This window comes from Oncorhynchus masou, chromosome 9, assembly GCF_036934945.1.
Source record: "Oncorhynchus masou masou isolate Uvic2021 chromosome 9, UVic_Omas_1.1, whole genome shotgun sequence".
Taxonomy (NCBI): Eukaryota; Metazoa; Chordata; class Actinopteri; order Salmoniformes; family Salmonidae; genus Oncorhynchus; species Oncorhynchus masou.
Window position 1 is genome coordinate 13,576,257 of NC_088220.1, and position 22,523 is coordinate 13,598,779.

Sequence of the window (22,523 nt, forward strand, 5' to 3'; positions counted from 1 at the left end):
GTTTTAGGAAATCTCACTTTTTCCTTTTCAACAAATCCAACGAAGCTGGTTCTCTCTATCTCCACCGGCTGGCCTTGTCTGTCGTACAGAGCCAGCACAAAGTGGAAGAAGTTGGATTTGCGGAGGTTGGAGGGCGGTTGCTTCTCGAAATGTGCCCGGGCCAGAGCCACGCCGCTGCGGATACAAGTAGCACCAAGCCCCGTTAGCACAACTTTCACATGTATGCCACTGAATTCGCTCACAAATTACAAATTATTTCAAAAATTAGAAGTAAAAGAGTAAAACACTAAAGTTCTGGTCCCCGAAATCGTCAATATATCTTGATATTTATTTTACATTTGAACCAATTTTTTTTAAATAAATTCAGACTGAAATGTCATATTTGAAGTCATTTGCAAATTTCTGAAAATAGTTCTGGGTCAAAACATATATTTACAAACTGTCAAAGTATAGCCTTAGCCAATAAGAATAGTTTGGATTTGGTCGCTAACGTTACATGAATAGCCTATGCTAGATGGGGGCCGTTTTGTCGACTGTAATAATCAACCTGTCTCAAAAATAGTGGTTGTATTATTGTTTTACTGCGTTATAATTATTGAGGTTTCATTATAAATAACTCAGTGCTAATAACTAGGCCCGTGTCTGACATGTTTTTAGTCATTTGGATATAGTGTTAATTTTGATTGATTTAATAGGCTACTAGCAAATAGGCTACAGAAAACATAAATAAAAACAGTATGTAGGCTATGCTATAGCCTAGCTTCAATCACAGACATAAAGCCTGCATGCAAAAGCTATAATAAAACATCCCTAGTCAATATTAGGCTATACGCCCCGAAAAGAAAACCAGCAGTCAATTGGGAGCGCAATCCTGTCCCTAAACACATGTGGTCCTTCTGGCTAGCCACTTCGGGCTTACCTCTGGGCGGCTGTGCTGACGTCCAGCAGCCCGGCGCCCTGCATCCAGCTCCGAACAGCGTTCATCCCGGCCACCATGGGCTCTCCTTTCATAATACTTCCGCTCCTCTGGATGTTCTCCTGGATCCCAAACATCAAAACTCACGGTTCCTCCTCCCGTCACTCACTATTTCCCTCTCGCCCCCTCTCTCTATCGTTTCCCTTTCCTTCTTTCCCCGTGGCTTTTGATCACACAGACCGCGATAGAGATGGTTAGGCGTAATGTTTATCACTTATTTTTTAGTTTTCTCTCAGTAACGAGGGAGCGAGAGAAATATGAACGATATGAGGGTCTGCTCGTGGACTGGGAAAAGGAGCTGTCAATATCCAGGGATCAGTGACCTGTGCGTCAACAACTCTTGTGAAGAAGATACGTGTTCCTGGACCATCAGGTGAAAGTGACGAGGGGGAGCCAAGAGGATGAGAAGCGCTGGGTGTCTTCTGGTTCAAGGAGCGCTGCCAGAAGTCATTAAACGTCACTTAAAAAGAAAGAGACAATATTTTAGAGAAGACAAACAGGCATCAACCAATCAAACAAGTGTTCTTTCTTCCTCTAGCCTACTGTTGTTGTTTTTTCTTTCAGAAATCTCTCTAGTTCTCAGATAAAAGGAGCGCGCGAGGAGTAGGAATTAAGGAAGTCCCACAGAAGAGGCAAAACCTCCACCAGGCGATTGATCCGTTCGTTGCTCCTGTCCTTTCGGGAGTGATTTGTGGTATATCGTTATTTTCTTATCAAAGGAAGCACTTCTGAAAGTCTCCGGCAAACGAATACCGAATACCAGTGAACTCAGCTCGAAGGGAAGCGGGCGTGTCTGGTGAAGTGGTGGGTAACGCCCCCAAACACAGTGCGTGCAGGGTCGTTGATCATCATCTATCGATGGTCCTCAACTCAGCCGTGTTGCATCCCCAGCCTAATACGCACACACAGTCCCGCCCCAATCACTTAACCAGAGAGTGTGTGTGTGGGTGCGTGATCAATGGGCATGCCTTGTGATTTGACATCTCTCTCGCTCTCAGACACACACACACACACACGCACGCTTTTTTAATGCAATACTGCCATCTATTGTCTCATTCCCAACCAGAGAAGATCACTACCTCTACTTTGACTATAGACAGATAATCTACTCCTCTCACAGTAGCGGGGGAAGTAGGGGTGCTGCAGCACCCACTAATAAATGGAATTACTTTGGCCAAAACCCCCCAAATTCTTCCCTTAAATGTTGCACTTCTGTCTGAGTGGAGCAGCAGTTTAAGGCACTGAATCTCAGTGCAAAGGGTGTCACTACAGTCCCTGGTTTGAATCCTGGCTGTATCACATCTGGCTGTTCTTGGGAGTCCCATAGGGCGGTGCACAATTGGCCCAGTGTAGTCTGGGTTTGGCTGGGGTAGGCTTTCATTGTAAGTAATAATTTGTTCTTAACTGGCTTGCCTAGGGAAAATACAGAAGATCAGTAGCTTCTAGATGACATTTTATCACAAGCACTTACAGTTGGGAAGACCAAAATGTGGGCATCACGCACGCCACAAATAGAACAGTTTGTTGTGTTGCGGACATGGAAACAATCCATGGAAACAATCCAACCTCTAACCCTCTTAGAGCCCTCTTAGAGCTCTTTAACTTAAAATGGGTACTTTACTCAGTACTTTGTTGAAGTGCCTTTGGCAGCGATTACAGTCTTCTTGAGTATGACACTAAAAGCTTGGCACACATGTACTTGGGGAGCTTCTCCCATTCTTCTCTGCAGATCTTCTCAAGGTCTGTCAGGTTGGACGGAGAGCATTGCTGCACAGATATTTCCAGGTCTCTCCAGAGATGTTTGATCGGGTTCAAGTCCGGGATCAGGCTGGGCCACTCAAGGACATTCAGAGACTGGTCCTGAAGCCACTTCTGCGTTGTCTTAGCATTGTTGTCCTGTTGGAAGGTAAATCCTTGCCCCAGTCTGAGGTCCTGAGCACTCTGGAGCAAGATTTCATCAAGGATCTCTTTGTACTTTGCTCTGTTCATCTTTCTCTCGAACCTGAGTAGTCACTCAGTCCCTGCCGCTGCAAAGTATCCCAGCTTTTCTCCAGAGGTGACGCTTGGTATTCAGGCCAAAGAGTTCAATCTTGGTTTCATCAGACCAGAAAATATTGTTTCTCATGATCTGAGTCCTTTTGGTGCCTTTTGGCAAAATCCAAGATTCCCGGATTGCTCAGCTCTAGAAAGAATCTTGGTGGTTCCAAACTTCTTCCATTTAAGAATGATGGAGGATGCAGACATTTTTTGGAACCCTTCCCCAATCCTGTATCTCAACACAATCCTGTCTCAGATCTCTACAGACAATTCCTTCAACCTCATGGCTTGGTGTTTTCTATGACATGCACTGTCAACTGTGGTGCCTTACATAGGCAGGTGTGTGCCTTTACAAATGATATATATATATTTGAACCTTCATTTAACTAGTCAAGTTAGTTAAGAAGAAATTCTTATTTACAATGACAGCCTACCCTGGAAAGACACGGACGATGTGCACCGCCCTATGGGACTCCCAATCATGTGCAGCCTGGATTTGAACCAGGGACTGTAGTGATGCCTCTTGCACTGAGATGCAGTGCCTTAGAACTCTGCGCCACTCGGGGGCCTCAAATAATGTCCAATCAATTGCATTCACCACAGGTTGACTCCAATCAAGTTGTAGAAATAACTCAAGGATGATCAATGTAAACAGGATGCACCTGAGCTCAATTTAGAGTCTCATAGCAACGGGTCTGAATACTTATGTAAATTAGGTATTTCTGTTTTTTTTAATGCATTTGCAAACATTTCTAAAAACCTGTTATTCGTTTTTTTCATTATGGGATATTGTGTGTAGATTGATGAGGAAGAACATGTATTTAATCAATTTTAGTTGTGAAGTATCAAAATGTGGAAAAGTAAAGGGGTCTGAATACTTTCCAAATGCACACCAAACATACACTAGTGGCAAGAGTTTTCGTTAGGAAAACATATATACCAAATACCAGGGTTTCCTTTAGGAAAACACATATACCAAATACCAGGGTTTCCGTTAGGAAAACACATATACCAAATACCAGGGTTTCTTTTAGGAAAACACATATACCAAATACCAGGGTTTCCGTTAGGAAAACACATATACCAAATACCAGGGTTTCCGTTAGGAAAACATATATACCAAATACCAGGGTTTCCGTTAGGAAAACACATATACCAAATACCAGGGTTTCCGTTAGGAAAACACATATACCAAATACCAGGGTTTCCGTTAGGAAAACACATATACCAAATACCAGGGTTTCCGTTAGGAAAACACATATACCAAATACCAGGGTTTCCGTTAGGAAAACACATATACCAAATAACAGGGTTTCCGTTAGCAAAATTTGGACTGGGACTGGGAGAAGATTTTAATATCATCAGACATTTGAGAAATATACCTGTCATCCATTTTCATTTGGTGCGAAACCCATTAGGGCGTCCAACCACGCGACCAGAGCGTCAATAAATTAGGGATATTGGCGAAATGAGTCCCATTTATTCCTTGTGTTTCGATGTGTAGGATATGCAAAACTGTATAGCCTGTTGTTCTATTAGTTTTTTCCTTTGTTTAAACAACAAATGTCCACCTCACTGCTCACCTGTCAGAGATATAAGCACTAAATGCAACAGGGCATTGCATGCATAAACCTGTAGGCTTAGGCGTCCACTGTATGATTTAAATATGAATCAAATTAAATATAAACAAAGAGACGTTTAGTTTAAGCCTAGGCCCAGAGTGATCGCGAGATAGAGATAAGCCTGCAACATGCTATGACACCAACTTGCATTTCTTTATGTCAGATGACTACTGCGTCTGCTATACAAATATAGGGGACAGGAGGCTAATTCGTTATTTTTTCGATCAGAATATTTATTAATAAAGATAAGCATTATATTGTTAAATTATAGGAGTAACTCTGGTCGGCCTTAAACATTCTTCCTCACCTCAAATTCAACTGTAAGAGTCAGTGGGAGCACTGGTGTGCACTGCCTTCATATCACAGGCCAGCGGTATAATAGGGTAATAGCCACACCACACCAAACTTTCACAACATTTTCGAAACTTTATTAGGGTAATATCAAAGTAAGTCAATCCATTGTTTATATGGAAAATACAAGCATTTTATAATATTGTGGCAAACACAACAATACAGTTGTATGAAACAATGAAAATTAAACAAAACACTTGCGAACTGGTTTAAACCTTCACAGAAGTTTGAAAAGGCTGTATTGCAGCAATTACCAAGAAAAACTAGTGCCTACCATACCAAACAAATGACAGCAATAGACTCATTGCATTTATTTGACAAAAGGCCTACTTATAACCCATCTTAAACTAAATATGGAGCACACAATTAAATGCCGATCAAACTGAATTTAACCAACAAAAATGTCTCAACAGAATGAAACGAAACACATTTAGCATATTTCAATAACTGGTTTAGATTAATAAATAGGTCTACAATACTAATAATGATATACAATAATTATAGAACAGATTATTATAAATACATCTTCTTTTTTTACAAATACAATAAACTGCATGCTATCTGAATAGTAAGTTGCACAGAATTCTGCATTTTGCCATTTTTTTACATTAAAAAAATATTCAGTCTTCTATCATATAAATGAAAGAGAATTGCAGGAAATGCATTTATAAAAGGCACATTTCCTTCCCCAGATCCTGCTAAAAAAAACTACGTGTGATAAACGTGTCTCCTCAACTGTATGCTACTACGAACATAGATATATGCAATGCTTTATTATAAATGGGCTTTTTTTTACCAAAGTGTAAAAAAATGTTGACAACAAATTCTCTTTTAGCCCAATGTTCCAAACCCAAAGGAGCGAGCAACATGAGCATGTCAGGAGACTACATTACCCAAGAGTCTTTCCTGGCAGTTGCTGAAGGTCGTGTTTTAGTGTGACGTTGGTTATGTCGGTCTTGCGATGACTATCACTTGTCTCGGTGACGCTTGGAGCAAAGTGGAATACACCTGCCAGAGTATGTTATTTACATGACTATCCATTCTATGCGTCACTAAGACTGCGTTTACTCAAGCAGCCGAAATTTGATGTTATGCCCAATTATTGACAAAAGAGCTGATCTGCATTAGGCTGCCTGTGTAAATGCAGCCATATATTTTTTGATGACTTGATGCAGCCATATAATGAAAATGACTCATGTGACAATTGAGGTTTTACACATTGTGCAGGGATATCCTGTGGCTCCCCTGGAGAAGTGATGAATGGTTGGTATGACCTCACAGAGGGGGTGGAGTTTGGAACCAGAGTAACAGCCAAGTGTGACAAAGGGTCAGTAGTACACACTCACAGGACAGGACCTTCTCTCCCGTAGATGTCCTAGTAGAGTTGTCCTACACTCAGAGGACAGGCCCTTCTTTCCCGTAGATGTCCTAGTAGAGTTGTCCTACACTCACAGGACAGGGCCTTCTCTCCCGTAGATGTACTAGTAGAGTTGTCCTACACTCACATGACAGAACCTTCTCTCCCGTAGATGTACTAGTAGAGTTGTCCTACACTCACAGGACAGGCCCTTCTCTCCCGTAGATGTACTAGTAGAGTTGTCCTACACTCACAGGACAGGGCCTTCTCTCCCGTAGATGTACTAGTAGAGTTGTCCTACACTTACAGGACAGGACCTTCTCTCCCGTAGATGTACTAGTAGAGTTGTCCTACAGTCAGAGGACAGGGCCTTCTCTCCCGTAGATGTACTAGTAGAGTTGTCCTACACTCAGAGGACAGGGCCTTGTCTCCCGTAGATGTACTAGTAGAGTTGTCCTACACTCACAGGACAGGGCCTTCTCTCCCGTAGATGTACTAGTAGAGTTGTCCTACACTCAGAGGACAGGCCCTTCTCTCCCGTAGATGTACTAGTAGAGTTGTCCTACACTCAGAGGACAGAACTTTCTCTCCCGTAGATGTCCTAGTAGAGTTGTCCTACACTCACAGGACAGGCCCTTCTTTCCCGTAGATGTCCTAGTAGAGTTGTCCTACACTCAGAGGACAGGCCCTTCTTTCCCGTAGATGTCCTAGTAGAGTTGTCCTACACTCAGAGGACAGGACCTTCTCTCCCGTAGATGTACTAGTAGAGTTGTCCTACACTCACAGGACAGGACCTTCTCTCCCGTAGATGTACTAGTAGAGTTGTCCTACACTCAGAGGACAGGACCTTCTCTCCCGTAGATGTCCTAGTAGAGTTGTCCTACACTCAGAGGACAGGGCCTTCTCTCCCGTAGATGTCCTAGTAGAGTTGTCCTACACTCAGAGGACAGGGCCTTCTCTCCCGTAGATGTCCTAGTAGAGTTGTCCTACACTCAGAGGACAGGGCCTTCTCTCCCGTAGATGTCCTAGTAGAGTTGTCCTACACTCAGAGGACAGGGCCTTCTCTCCCGTAGATGTCCTAGTAGAGTTGTCCTACACTCAGAGGACAGGGCCTTCTCTCCCGTAGATGTCCTAGTAGAGTTGTCCTACACTCAGAGGACAGGGCCTTCTCTCCCGTAGATGTACTAGTAGAGTTGTCCTACACTCACAGGACAGGACTTTCTCTCTAGTAGATTTGTTGCATCATATTATAGCACAGCTAAAGGTCTTATATAGAACCCCAATCAACCCTTATTGTAAAAAAATGACTTGCTTCTTTCATGGCACCGCTAAATGTTCTATATAGATCTCATATTTTTTTTTTCAAAAAGAGGGGGCAATAAATAAAGTAATAGAACCTGTTCTGGTTATTTAGAACCTGTTTTCTGTCTTCTATTTGAGTTGAATATTCTGTCCTTGTTTTCAGACATTACATATTGGGTTCCAAAGTATCAAATTGCATCAGGGTGGTCTGCCAGACTCGCTATCTGTGAAGGTCAGTGACTGATGTGAAAGGGCACATACACACACACACGCACACACACACATTCAGGGATGTCCTTCAGCACACTTGTTTGATTTTTGCCCAGCTCTGCAAGCTGCAAATGCAAGCATGCGGACTGGGTAAAGAACACTGTAGGTGAAGTCCCTTGGGCTGCTCTATTTAAGTCCTCCAGCAGCTACACGATGTCCAAGCATCCAGAAATAGAGATGTCTATGAACAGTTGGAGGATTGATGATCCAACTTCCTTTATTTTACCCTTATTTAACTAGGCAAGTCAGTTAAGAACAAATTCTTATTTTCAATGACGGCCTAGGAACAGTGGGTTAACTGCCTGTTCAGGGGCAGAACGACAGATTTGTACCTTGTCAGCTCAAGGACTTGAACTTGCAACCTTCCGGTTACTAGTCCAACACTCTAACCACTAGGCTACCCTGCCACCCCCTAATATTGTGGATTTAACTCTAAATACCTTTATGATTTGGACCCATGACACCAAGATCACGTCACCTTACTTAACATGTCATTTCACATCCAGACAGGGAGGTTTCCACCGTGTGTGTGTGTGTGTGTGTGTGTGTGTGTGTGTGTGTGTGTGTGTGTGTGTGTGTGTGTGTGTGTGTGTGTGTGTGTGTGTGTGTGTGTGTGTGTGTGTGTGTGTGTGTGTGTGTGTGTGTGTGTGTGTGTGTGTGTGTGTGTGTGTGTGTGGGTTTGTTTGTTGTTCTCAGTTGTGTTTGTCATATTGAGTCATGGCCAGTGAGTGAGGACAAAACAACTATATATATACAGCGCTTCAGTATCTCACTGTTTCAGCTCGGTTTCACTCAGGAGAAGAAGGTATTACCAGAATGCCGATCTGCAGGGATGCATGTTTTGTTGTTTTTACAATATGGCTCGTTTACCTTACGTTTGAGGTTGAAACTTTTCAAGGTAAAGTCACTTTTCCATATTTTGCCAGTCATGTTCTTACTGTGCATTGGAATGTTTATGTCGTAATTTTCAAAACATACAAATATTGACCAACAAAGGAGGGAGCCACATGAGCCTGTCAGGAGACGACATTACACCAAGAGTCTTTCCCCGCGGGGTCGAAAGTTGTTTTCAAGTGTGATGTTGGTTATGTCGGATTTGCGATAACCATCACCTGTCTCGGTGAAACCTGGAAAAATGTGACATCTACCTGCCGGAGCATGTCATTTACATGACTATTCATTTCATGTGACACGAAGGCTGCGTTTACTCAGGCAGCCTAAAATACCTGACCTGATTTGTCAAAATACCAATAATAGTAAACAAGTATCTACATTAGGCTGCCTGTGTAAACGGAGCCGTAAAATGTACATGACTGGAAGTGACTATTGTCACTTTACACACTGTCTATGAGAATCTCCTTATGTACTTTATATTTAACACATTGTCTATGAGAATCTCCTGATGTACTTTATATTTAACACATTGTCTATTTGAATCTCCTAATGTACTTTATATTTAACACATTGTCTATTTGAATCTCCTAATGTACTTTATATTTAACACATTGTCTATGACAGTGGTCACCAACCGTTTCGATCGCGATCGACTGGTTAGTCTTTAAGTCATTCTTAGTCGATCACCAAACATTTCTGTAAAAACCCAACAATAAAGCCTTGTGTTCCTATTTTTTGTCGGTAGCTGCACTTGATTCAGCAGCCTTAGCACCAGGAAGACAAAGGGTTTCCATTTAAACAATGTCATGTGTCTGAAGGTGGATATCCACCTACCTGGCAGACCCAGCGAGCCAATCAAGTGCACCTATAGGCAAACCGCTAGCTAATCAGATAGCTCAGATCACCGTGTCTGCACTGTTTCTTTGAGCCAGACTGTCAAAATAAGCACTAAACGCACAGCAAAGTTAATACTGTGCGATTTAAAAACCATTAAACCATTACAACAGAGATACACAATGAATACAGCAAAGAGCTGTTGTTCTTATGAGTAAGTTTCTGTTTTCAGTAGTTATTCAGCACTGTCAACACTCTTTAAAAGCATTGCAGCTGCAATGAACAATAAGCTTGCGTTGTTATTATTAGCGGCTTGTGTCCTTTTTAATATCGAGGAATATTTTGCTTTCTCTGGTCATAGAAGTAACATGAATGGGACAGAAATAAAGCAGTAAAACTGGAGTTTCGTCATCAGCTGGAAGACTGTGTCCCTTTTCCTCAGCAGAGTTCGGGAGAGCGAAGGGGCGGTGAGTCGGGGAAGAGGCTCGTCGCTGCTACCTCCCTTCACTCAGACTGACCATTAGATACATGCCATCAGTCCAGTAAAACATATATAAATAAATATATATATATACAGTACCAGTCAACATTTTGGACACACCGACTCATTCAAGGGTTTTTCTTTATTTTCACTATTTTCTACATGGTAGAATAATAGACATCACAACTATGAATAACACATATGCAATCATGTAGTAACAAAAACGTGTTAATAAACAAATCAAAATATATTTTATATTTGAGATTCTATAAAGTAGCCACCATTGCCTTGATGACAGCTTTGCACACTATTGGCTTCATGAGGAATGCTTTTCCAACAGTCTTGAAGGAATTCCCACATATGCTGAACACTTGTTTGCTGATTTTCCTCCACTCTGCGGTCAAAGTTGTCCCAAACCATCTCAATTGGGTTGAGGTCGGGTGATTGTGCAGGGCAGGTCAACTGATGCAGCACTCCATCACTCTCTTTCTTGGTCAATATGCAGTGATAATGTATTGGGCCAATCGCCTACTGCACAAACCTTATGGATAAATAACTATTTTTAATTGGTTCATGTTCATATGCTTATGTTTTTTAAGTCATGTTTAAAACAAATCTGAGCTGTAGATTGCATTTTGACTCACAAAGTGATCTTGACTCAGAAAAGGTTGTTGACCACTGGTCTATGAGAATCTCCAAATGTACTTTATAATTAACACATTGACCATGAGAATATCTTAATGTACTTTATATTATACACACTGTCTATGAGAATATCTTAATGCACTTTATATTAAACACACTGTCTATGAGAATCTTTATAATGCATGCCAATCTCTAATCATAACTACAGGATGAGCTGAGTTATGTATTTGTTATCATTTATCATTTTATCAATCTAAACTTACGATTCTGTTATCGTGTTATCATGTCTGTGCAGGGATATCCTGTGGCTCCCCTGGAGAAGTGATGAATGGCAGGTATGACCTCACAGAGGGGGTGGAGTTTGGAGCCAGAGTAACAGCCCAGTGTGACAAAGGGTCAGTAGTACACACTCACAGAACAGGACCTTCTCACCAGTAGGTTTCTTGCATCATATTATAGCACAGTCAAATAAAGGTTAAATTAAAAAAACATATAAATATATATTATAGCACAGCAAAATATTATACTTAGAACCCCAATCAACCCTTATTGTAAAAAAATACTTGCTTCTTATATGGCACCGCTAAATGCTCTATATAGAACTCGGAATTTACATTCTTGTTCAATAATAGGCGATATATATGAAGGACTTGGTTAGCTACTGTATAACCTTTTTTCTGTCTTCTATTTGAGTTGAATATTTTGTCCTTGTTTTCAGACATTACATTGTGGGTTCCAAAGTACGGAATTGCATGGCAGCAGGGTGGTCTGGCAGAGTCGCTATCTGTGAAGGTCAGACTCACACATGCACACTCACGCACACTCACGCACACTCACACACACGCACACTCGCACACGCACACACACACACACACACACACACACACACACACACACACACACACACACACACACACACACACACACACACACACACACACAACCAATAACTGATTCATAAAAAAATGAATGTGAACACACCATTATTAATTTGTTCATATATTTTTGATGTTGCAGTGGTGAAGTGTGGATCGCCTCCTGTTGTTGCCAATGGAAGTCTGTTGAACAGAGCTGAAGAGTCGTATACCTACAGAGAGGTGGTGGAGTATCAGTGTGACAGGCAACTGACTCTGGATGGACCCAGGTTCTTACACTGCTCTGAAACAGGACAGTTTGAGCCAAATCCACCTAAATGTATCGGTATGTTTCAGAACATAACATAGAAGGTGTTACTGAATAAATAATAAACTATTCCATTATGCTTTAAAAAAATCACAGATTGAACAATTGATTGATCAATTGAATTACTGATTGATTGCATGATATATTTTTTAATTGGCTGATTGGTTGATTAATTGGTATATTCCTATTGGTTCATCATCAAAGACCTACATTTACTTGTAGGTAAAACATGAATTGGATATGTTACACATGGTGATGTGGTTGGTCCTATTTCTTGTATCCTAGACATAACTTGTCCAACACCTAACATCGATAAAGCTTTCCGCGTAGAGGGACATATGCCTCCATACAAATACAAGTCTTTCATCAGATATAAATGTGAAAAAGGATATGAAATGGAAGGTGAATCAGGTCTTACCTGTGAAATAGACAGCCGCTGGTCAGCATCATACCCAACATGCAAAGGTAAGATGCATTGTGCACACATGATTTAATAGGTCTGTCTTGTCTAACTTGGATTGGTTCATAGATAAGTGTTTTACTATGAAAGAACTATTGTGATCCATTTAGATTGTTTATTTTAAATCACATGTCCTTGTCTTAGAAAACTACTATGACATAAGCCCTCATCTTAGTCATTAGAACACTATGACATAATGGACTTGTCTTGTTTATTAGAACACTATGACATAATGGACTTGTCTTAGTTATTAGAACATTATGACATAATGGACTTGTCTTAGTTATTAGAACACTATGACATAATGTACTTGTCTTAGTTATTAGAACACTATGACATAATGGACTTGTCCTATGTATTAGAACATTATCACATAACCTCTTGTCTTAGTTATTAGAACACTTTGACATAATGGACTTGTCTTAGTTATTAGAACACTATGACATAATGGACTTGTCTTAGTTATTAGAACACTATGACATAATGGACTTGTCCTATGTATTAGAACATTATCACATAACCTCTTAGAACACTTTGACATAATGGACATGTCTTAGTTATTAGAACACTATGACATAATGGACTTGTCTTAGTTATTAGAACACTATGACATAATGGACTTGTCTTCGTTATTAGAACACTTTGACATAATGGACTTGTCTTAGTTATTAGAACACTTTGACATAATGGACTTGTCTTAGTTATTAGAACACTATGACATAATGGACTTGTCCTATGTATTAGAACATTATCACATAACCTCTTGTCTTAGTTATTAGAACACTTTGACATAATGGACTTGTCTTAGTTATTAGAACACTATGACATAATGGACTTGTCTTAGTTATTAGAACACTATGACATAATGGACTTGTCTTAGTTATTAGAACATTATGACATAATGGACTTGTCTTAGTTATTAGAACACTATGACATAATGGACTTGTCCTATGTATTAGAACATTATCACATAACCTCTTGTCTTAGTTATTTGAACACTTTGACATAATGGACATGTCTTAGTTATTAGAACACTTTGACATAATGGACTTGTCTTAGTTATTAGAACACTATGACATAATGGACTTGTCCTATGTATTAGAACATTATCACATAACCTCTTGTCTTAGTTATTAGAACACTTTGACATAATGGACTTGTCTTAGTTATTAGAACACTATGACATAATGGACTTGTCCTAGGTATTAGAACATTATCACATAACCTATTGTCTTAGTTATTAGAACACGATGACACAATGGACTTGTCTTAGTTATTAGAACACTATGACATAATGGACTTATCTCCATTATGCAATAGTGTTCTAATAACTAAGACAAGTCCATTATGTCATAGTGTTCTAATAACTAAAACAAGTCCATTATGTCATAGTGTTCTAATAACTAAGACAAGTCCATTATTAGAGTTATTATAGTTATTAGAACACTATGACATAATGGGCTTGTTTTAGTTATTAGAACGCTATGACATAATGGATTTGTCTTAGTTATTAGAACACTATGACATAATGGACTTGTCTTAGTTATTAGAACACTATGACATAATGGACTTGTCCTATGTATTAGAACATTATCACATAACCTCTTGTCTTAGTTATTAGAACACTTTGACATAATGGACTTGTCTTAGTTATTAGAACACTATGACATAATGGACTTGTCTTAGTTATTAGAACACTATGACATAATGGACTTGTCTTAGTTATTAGAACATTATGACATAATGGACTTGTCTTAGTTATTAGAACACTATGACATAATGGACTTGTCCTATGTATTAGAACATTATCACATAACCTCTTGTCTTAGTTATTAGAACACTTTGACATAATGGACTTGTCTTAGTTATTAGAACACTATGACATAATGGACTTGTCTTAGTTATTAGAACACTATGACATAATGGACTTGTCTTAGTTATTAGAACACTATGACATAATGGACTTGTCCTATGTATTAGAACATTATCACATAACCTCTTGTCTTAGTTATTAGAACACTTTGACATAATGGACATGTCTTAGTTATTAGAACACTATGACATAATGGACTTGTCTTAGTTATTAGAACACTATGACATAATGGACTTGTCTTCGTTATTAGAACACTTTGACATAATGGACTTGTCTTAGTTATTAGAACACTTTGACATAATGGACTTGTCTTAGTTATTAGAACACTATGACATAATGGACTTGTCCTATGTATTAGAACATTATCACATAACCTCTTGTCTTAGTTATTAGAACACTTTGACATAATGGACTTGTCTTAGTTATTAGAACACTATGACATAATGGACTTGTCCTAGGTATTAGAACATTATCACATAACCTATTGTCTTAGTTATTAGAACACGATGACACAATGGACTTGTCTTAGTTATTAGAACACTATGACATAATGGACTTGTCCTAGTTATTAGAACACTATGACATAATGGACTTGTCTTAGTTATTAGAACACTATGACATAATGGACTTGTCTTAGTTATTAGAACACTATGACATAATGGACTTGTCTTAGTTATTAGAACACTATGACATAATGGACTTGTCCTAGTTATTAGAACACTATGACATAATGGACTTGTCTTAGTTATTAGAACACTATGACATAATGGACTTGTCTTAGTTATTAGAACACTATGACATAATGGACTTGTCTTAGTTATTAGAACACTTTGACATAATGGACTTGTCTTAGTTATTAGAACACTATGACATAATGGACTTGTCCTAGGTATTAGAACATTATCACATAACCTCTTGTCTTAGTTATTAGAACACTTTGACATAATGGACTTGTCTTAGTTATTAGAACACTATGACATAATGGACTTAGGTATTAGAACATTATCACATAACCTATTGTCTTAGTTATTAGAACACTATCAAATAATTCTCTCCTTGTGTTTATGTTTCAGCACTTGCTGACCGGATGTTCGACATAATGGTTACTTATCATATAATTGTTTCAAGAATGGTGGATATTTATTCAGAATTTGTATCGTCTTACAATGAAAGCAGAGAGAACAGGACCTTGAACTAGTTACCTGTTCCAAGACATGGAAGGAGGAGATGCGGTCTGCTCTGCTGTTATAGCAAGACACCCGACGAACATCTGAAAACTAATTTCTATGACAACTTATGTTTGCATTATAGTGTCAAAAGACAGCAACCCTGAAGCTGAAAATGTTTTTTTTTCCAAGATTGGAGATGAAATCAAAGGTGGACTCAGTAAGTCATTGTGTGGTTTATAAGTAACTATATGAATAGCTGTATGCACAACTGTTTTCAAGTTATCTCTGTAGGTTATTTTTGTAAGTTATCTCTGTAGGTATTCTCTGTGGGTATTCACTGTAGGTTATCACTGTAGGTATTCTATATAGGTTATCTCTGTAGGTTTTCTCTGTAGGCATTCTCTGTAGGTATTCTCTGTAGGTATTCTCTGTAGGTATTCTCTGTAGGTATTCTCTGTAGGTATTCTCTGTAGGTTCTCTCTGTAGGTATTCTCTGTAGGTATTCTCTGTAGATTTTCACTGTAGGTTCTCTCTGTAGGTTTTCTCTGTAGGTTATCACTGTAGGTATTCTCTGTAGGTATTCTCTGTAGGTTTTCTCTGTAGGTTATCACTGTAGGTATTCTCTGTAGGTTCTCTCTGTAGATTTTCACTGTAGGTTATCACTGTAGGTATTCTCTGTAGGTATTCTCTGTAGGTTCTCTCTGTAGATTTTCACTGTAGGTTATCACTGTAGGTATTCTCTGTAGGTTCTCTCTGTAGGTTCTCTCTGTAGGTATTCTCTGTAGGTTATCACTGTAGGTTATCACTGTAGGTATTCTCTGTAGGTTTTCTCTGTAGGTATTCTCTGTAGGTATTCTCTGTAGGTATTCTCTGTAGGTTATCACTGTAGGTATTCTCTGTAGGTATTCTCTGTAGGTATTCTCTGTAGGTATTCTCTGTAGGTATTCTCTGTAGCCATTCTCTGTAGCCTGCAGTTATATTGTGCTGTGAAGCCTCGGGTGGTTCATTCAGATTATTCAATTGTTTTGTATTGTATTGTTTTTCATTCTTTTGAGGTGTAATTTTTATGATTTCAATCCAACTTTTTACATTCCGCAACTTCCTTTTTTTCAGACAAATTATGTAACTGGGTTTCCAACAAAATCCCGGAGGTCGAACTCATGCTCCCCTGGATGAGGAAATGACAGATTTAGACCAAAAAACAATTAAACTCATCACATTGGGAAGGACATTCAGGACATCAAAATGAACCTTTACACCTGTAGCTTTTACAGTAGTAACAATACATGTCTTCTAAAAAGTAGCTTGACTTCTGGTATCATTCCATACTTCTTGAGCCAGACACTTTTCTCCCTCTCTACCACTAGAGGTCAGCAAAGTATTCACTTGAGCTTTACATACCCACATAATATATATGGACTGGAGCTTCACATACCCACATAATATATATGGACTTGAACTTCACATACCCACATAATATATATGGACTTGAGCTTCACATACCCACATAATATATATGGACTTGAGCTTCACATACCCACATAATATATATGGACTGGAGCTTCACATACCCATATAATATATATGGACTTGAGCTGTGATACTCTTGAATGGTATTTGTGTGTGAGAGAGCGTGAGAGTGTGCATGTTTCTAACCCCTATGTGTGTGTGTGTGTGTCTGTGTGTGTTTCAGAATTTCCATCAATCCTATGTGGGTAAATTAATTCATTCACATTGTCATTCCAGAACATTTTTCTCGTTTGTTTTGAGCCTATTGATAGTTGTATAGTGACTCTGCCAGAAAAAGCTTACAGCATTGTGGCATCTTCTGCTTTCACATGAAGGAACTAAACCAACCGCTGCTGACATAGGCTACATCCCTAATGACACCATATTCCCTCGATAGTGCACTACTTTTGACCTGGGTCCATATGGCTATGATAACAGTAGGGAACAGGGTGCCATTTGGGATGCACACTTACGGACTGTACAGGCAATGTTGGACAGCAGGTAACTTTGTGGTGCACCCCTTGTCTATGGGCTCGGCTGGCTGGGGTTTCCATTCATGTGACATGGAATTCCTGGCTGAAATTCACAACATAATTCCCAATTCACAACACAATTCCCAAGTCATGTTGATCTATTCAACCAGTTTATAGGTACATGTCCAGATTCTACCAGTTTATAGGTACATGTCCAGATTCTACCAGTTTATAGGTACATGTCCAGATTCTACCAGTTTATAGGTACATGTCCAGATTCCACCAGTTTATAGGTACATGTCCAGATTCCACCAGTTTATAGGTACATGTCCAGATTCCACCAGTTTATAGGTATATGTCCAGATTCTACAGGTTTATAGGTACATGTCCAGATTCTACAGGTTTATAGGTACATGTCCAGATTCTACAGGTTTATAGGTACATGTCCAGATTCCACCAGTTCATAGGTACATGTCCAGATTCTATAGGTTTATAGGTACATGTCCAGATTCTACAGGTTTATAGGTACATGTCCAGATTCTACAGGTTTATAGGTACATGTCCAGATTCTACAGGTTTATAGGTACATGTCCAGATTCTACAGGTTTATAGGTACATGTCCAGATTCTACAGGTTTATAGGTACATGTCCAGATTCTACCAGTTTATAGGTACATGGCCAGATTCTACCAGTTTATAGGTACATGTCCAGATTCCACCAGTTCATAGGTACATGTCCAGATTCTACCAGTTTATAGGTACATGGCCAGATTCTACCAGTTTATAGGTACATGGCCAGATTCTACCAGTTTATAGGTACATGGCCAGATTCTACCAGTTTATAGGTACATGTCCAGATTCTACCAGTTTATAGGTACATGTCCAGATTCTACCAGTTTATAGGTACATGTCCAGATTCCACCAGTTTATAGGTACATGTCCAGATTCTACCAGTTTATAGGTACATGGCCAGATTCTACCAGTTTATAGGTACATGTCCAGATTCCACCAGTTTATAGGTACATGTCCAGATTCTACCAGTTTATAGGTACATGGCCAGATTCTACCAGTTTATAGGTACATGGCCAGATTCTACCAGTTTATAGGTACATGTCCAGATTCCACCAGTTTATAGGTACATGTCCAGATTCTACCAGTTTATAGGTACATGGCCAGATTCTACCAGTTTATAGGTACATGTCCAGATTCTACCAGTTTATAGGTACATGTCCAGATTCTACCAGTTTATAGGTATATGTCCAGATTCCACCAGTTTATAGGTACATGTCCAGATTCTACAGGTTTATAGGTACATGTCCAGATTCTATGTAACGGCGTTCTTCTTTTGTTGAAGGAGAGTCGGACCGAAATGCAGCGTGTAAGTTACTCATGTTTTATTAGGAAGACAAACGAACGAACTATACACGAATAACTAATAAATACAAAAACAACAAACAGAACGTGAAACCTATTACAGCCTGACTGGTGCACACTACACAGAGACAGGAACAATCACCCACGAAATGCAAAGCGAAAACCAGGCTACCTAAATACGGTTCCCAATCAGCGACAACGAGAATCACCTGACTCTGATTGAGAACCGCCTCAGGCAGCCAAACCTATTAAACACACACACCCCTAATCAGCTACAATCCCAAACACTACAAACCCCAATACGAAAATACAATACAATAAACCCATGTCACACCCTGGTCTGACTAACTAATAAACTAAAACACAAAATACTAAGACCAAGGCGGGACAGAACCACCCCCCTAAGGTGCGAACTCCCGAACGCACCTCAAAACCATAGGGAGGGTCCGGGTGGGCGTCTGTCCATGGTGGCGGTTCCGGCTCCGGACGTGGACCCCACTTCATAAATGTCATTGTTCCTCCCCTTCGCGTCCATGGATAATCCACCCTAACCGCCGACCATGGCCGAATAGTCCTCACCCAGAACCCTACATAACAGAGGAGCAGCTCGTGACTGAGGGGCAGCTCGGGACTGAGGCAGCTCGGGACTGAGGGGCAACTCGGGACTGAGGGGCAGCTCAGAACTGAGGGGCAGCTCGGGACTGATGGGCAGCTCGGGACTGAGGGGCAGCTCAGCACTGAGAGGCAGCCCAGCACTGAGAGGCAGCCCAGTACTGAGAAAAAGCCCAGTACTGAGATGAAGCCCAGCCAGGCAGTTGAATCCGGCAGATCCTGGCTGACTGGCGGATCCTGGCTGACTGGCGGATCCTGGCTGACTGGCGGATCCTAGCTGACTAGCAGATCTGGCAGATCCTGGTTTACTGGCGGATCCTGGCTGACTGGCAGATCCTGGCCGACTGGCGGATCCTGGCTGACTGGCGGATCTTGGCTGACTGGCGGATCCTGGCTGACTAGCAGATCTGGAAGAGTCTGGTTGACTGGCAGATCTGGAAGAGTCTGGTTGACTGGCAGATCTGGAAAAGTCTGGTTGACTGGCAGATCTGGAAGAGTCTGGTTGACTGGCAGATCTGGAGGAGTCTGGTTGACTGGCAGATCTGGAAGAGTCTGGCTGTCTGGTGGATCTGGAAGAGTCTGGCTGACTGGCAGATCTGGAAGAGTCTGGCTGACTGGCAGATCTGGAAGAGTCTGGCTGACTGGCAGATCTGGCTGCTTCATGCTGACTGACGGCTCTGGCTGCTCCATGCTGACTGGTGGCTCTGGCTACTCCATACTGACTGACAGCTCTGGCGGCTTCATGGAGACTGGCAGCTCCTTGCAGACTGGCAGCTCTATGCAGACTGGCAACTCCATGCAGACTGGCAACTCCATGCAGACTGGCAACTCTTTGCAGACTGGCAGCTCTGGCTGCTCCATGCAGACTAGCTGCTCCATGCAGACTGGCAGCTCTGGCTGCTCTATGCAGACTGACAGCTCTGGCTGCTCCATGTAGACTGGCAGCTCAGGCTGCTCTATACAGGCAGGAGGCTCCGACAGCGCTGTAGAGGAGGAAGGCTCTAGAACCGCTGAACAGGCGGGAGACTCCGACAGCGCAGGAGAGGGAGAAAGCGCTGGCTGCGCTGAACAGGCGAGGCGCACTGAAGGCCTGATGCGTGGTGCTGGCACTGGTGGTATTTGGCCGAGGACACGCACAGGAAGCCTAGTGCGGGGAGCTGCTACTGGAGGGCTGGGGTGTGGAGGTGGTTCTGGATAGACCGGACCGTGCAGGCGCACTGGAGCTCTTGAGCACCGAGCCTGCCCAACCTTACCTGGTTGAAAACTCTTTGTTGCCCTGCCAGTGCTGTGAGGAAAAATAGCCCGCACTGGGCTATGTAGGCGAACCGGAGACACCGAGCGCAAGGCTGGTGCCATGTAAGCCGGCCCAAGGAGACGCACTGGAGACCGGATGCGTAGAGCCGGCTTCATACCGGGCTATGCACCCGCACTGGGGACACCGTGCGCACCACTGCATAACACGATGCCTGCCCGGTCTCTCTAGACCTCCGGTAAGCACAGGGAGATTGGGCAGGTCTCCTACCTGATGCAGCCATACTCCCTGATAGCCCCCCCCCCAAGAAATTTTTGGGGCTGCCTTTCGGGCTTCCTTGCCAACCGTGTTCCCTCGTATCGTCGGCTCCTATCTCCGGCTGCCTCTGCTCTCCTTAGTGCCTCCACATGTTGCCATGGGAGGCGATTTCTTCTGGCCAATATCTCCTCCCAAGTGTAGCAACCTTTACCATCCAGCACGTCTTCCCATGTCCATTCTCCGAATTATTCCTCCTCCCTTTGCTGCTCCAGCTGTCGCTGCCTGCTAACACGCTGCTCCTGTTTGGGCTGCACCTGCCTGTTGACACGCTGCTCGGTCCGAGTGTGGTGGGTGATTCTGTAACTGCGTTCTTCTTTTGTTGAAGGAGAGTCGGACCGAAATGCAGCGTGTAAGTTACTCATGTTTTATTAGGAAGACAAACGAACGAACTATACACGAATAACTAATAAATACAAAAACAACAAACAGAACGTGAAACCTATTACAGCCTGACTGGTTTATAAAAAATTATTTATTATCTTCAGTACCATTCATTCTTTACAAATCATAATTTACATACATACACAAATAATGAAAATTTTAATTAAACTAATTAAATTAAACATAAACCCCAAACAAAACCTCAGGGAGCATCTTCCCTCCCCGTCACCCTACAAAATACCTTTCCCTATCTCCCCGTCCCTAATCTATCCTCTTACAAATCTAAATGACACCCAGCCCTAAACCCCCCTTCCACCTCTCCCGAGCAGCATGCTGCCCCCACTTCCTCTCCTCCCTCTTCATCCTCCCCCTCAAATCTCCTTCCACTCTCCTCACTATCCCTTCCACCCCCCAATCTCTCCCTGTCTTCTCCATGTTCAGCCTTGCTTCCCACAGCCCCCGTTTAAAGAGACTCATGAGAAGAAACCTGTCCCTATCCGTCCCTCTCACTCTCCCTACACCCCTCTCTAACCTGGCCCACGTCAATACAAAATCCCCCTTTACCAAACCTAACAACACCCGTGCCCTAGCCCATACTACTCCGGCAAAGGCACAGTCCCAAAAGACATGACGCACAGTCTCCTCCCTGCCACAAGAGGATCTTGGACAGGTGGGGGATTGCACTAAACTAAACCGGTACAAGATGGAACGTACCGGCAAACACTTATGAAGGCTCAACCAATTCAGGTCCTTGAGCCTGTTGTCCAGACCCCGCACCTGCACTCCCTCCCAGACCGCTTCCGAGATGCCTACTACAGGCGCCCGACTCTCTGCCTTTCTGACCTCCTCGTACAGGTGCCTATGATCTAAACCTACTCGGGCAACTTCAACCTCAGGGTGCGCACGCAGCCACTTGGCCGCATGACCAAAGTGCCACGGCAGCTGTTCCGCCCGAGGACCCGTGTTAGACCACACCATTATGCTTCTCGCCTGATACGAGAAAAACACCCGCAGGAGGTAACCGGACGGGTGTATCACTGGATGAGCAAGCTCCGTTAACAAGAAAGAAACAAAAATTGTGTCCAGCTTGAGGGGGAAATGTGGTACCCCCCTACCTCCCTCCCCGATGGGACAGATCATGCGTGCCCTGGC

The 22,523-nt window shown here is 41.8% G+C and overlaps 2 protein-coding genes across 4 annotated transcripts in view; one reads left to right on the top strand and one right to left on the bottom strand.

The window, feature by feature from the left end:
* The window catches only part of LOC135545544 (transcription factor COE1-A-like), a 149,773-nt gene extending 148,068 nt beyond the window's left edge, over nt 1–1,705 (bottom strand). For both annotated transcript variants that reach the window (XM_064973214.1, XM_064973213.1), the window contains exons 1-2: nt 920–1,705; nt 18–174 (exon numbers count right to left, since the gene is read on the bottom strand). In XM_064973214.1, the coding sequence (XP_064829286.1) occupies nt 18–174; nt 920–1,053 (291 nt within the window). In that variant the 5' untranslated portion in view covers nt 1,054–1,705. The remainder of the gene's footprint in view (nt 1–17; nt 175–919) is intronic.
* Nucleotides 1,706–8,677: 6,972 nt separating this feature from the next.
* LOC135545545 (C4b-binding protein alpha chain-like) lies at nt 8,678–16,756 on the top strand. 2 transcript variants are annotated; one of them, XM_064973215.1, is made up of 8 exons: nt 8,678–8,813; nt 11,065–11,164; nt 11,488–11,561; nt 11,787–11,969; nt 12,237–12,416; nt 15,358–15,386; nt 15,596–15,670; nt 16,567–16,756. In XM_064973215.1, the coding sequence occupies exons 1-8, from the start codon at nt 8,732–8,734 to the stop codon at nt 16,627–16,629; spliced, it is 786 nt and encodes a 261-aa protein (XP_064829287.1). In that variant the 5' UTR covers nt 8,678–8,731; the 3' UTR covers nt 16,630–16,756. The 2 variants fall into 2 exon arrangements, with proteins under 2 accessions (XP_064829287.1, XP_064829289.1); XM_064973217.1 differs by lacking the exon at nt 15,358–15,386.
* The last annotated feature ends 5,767 nt before the right edge of the window (nt 16,757–22,523 follow it).

Coding starts and splice junctions, on each gene's coding strand:
- LOC135545545 (XM_064973215.1), top strand. CDS start 8,732: ATGCCGATCTGCAGGGATGCATGTTTTGTTGTTTTTACAATATGGCTC. Junction 11,165..11,487: donor ACAGCCCAGTGTGACAAAGG/GTCAGTAGTACA, acceptor CCTTGTTTTCAG/ACATTACATTGTGGGTTCCA. Junction 15,671..16,566: donor TGAAATCAAAGGTGGACTCA/GTAAGTCATTGT, acceptor CCTTTTTTTCAG/ACAAATTATGTAACTGGGTT.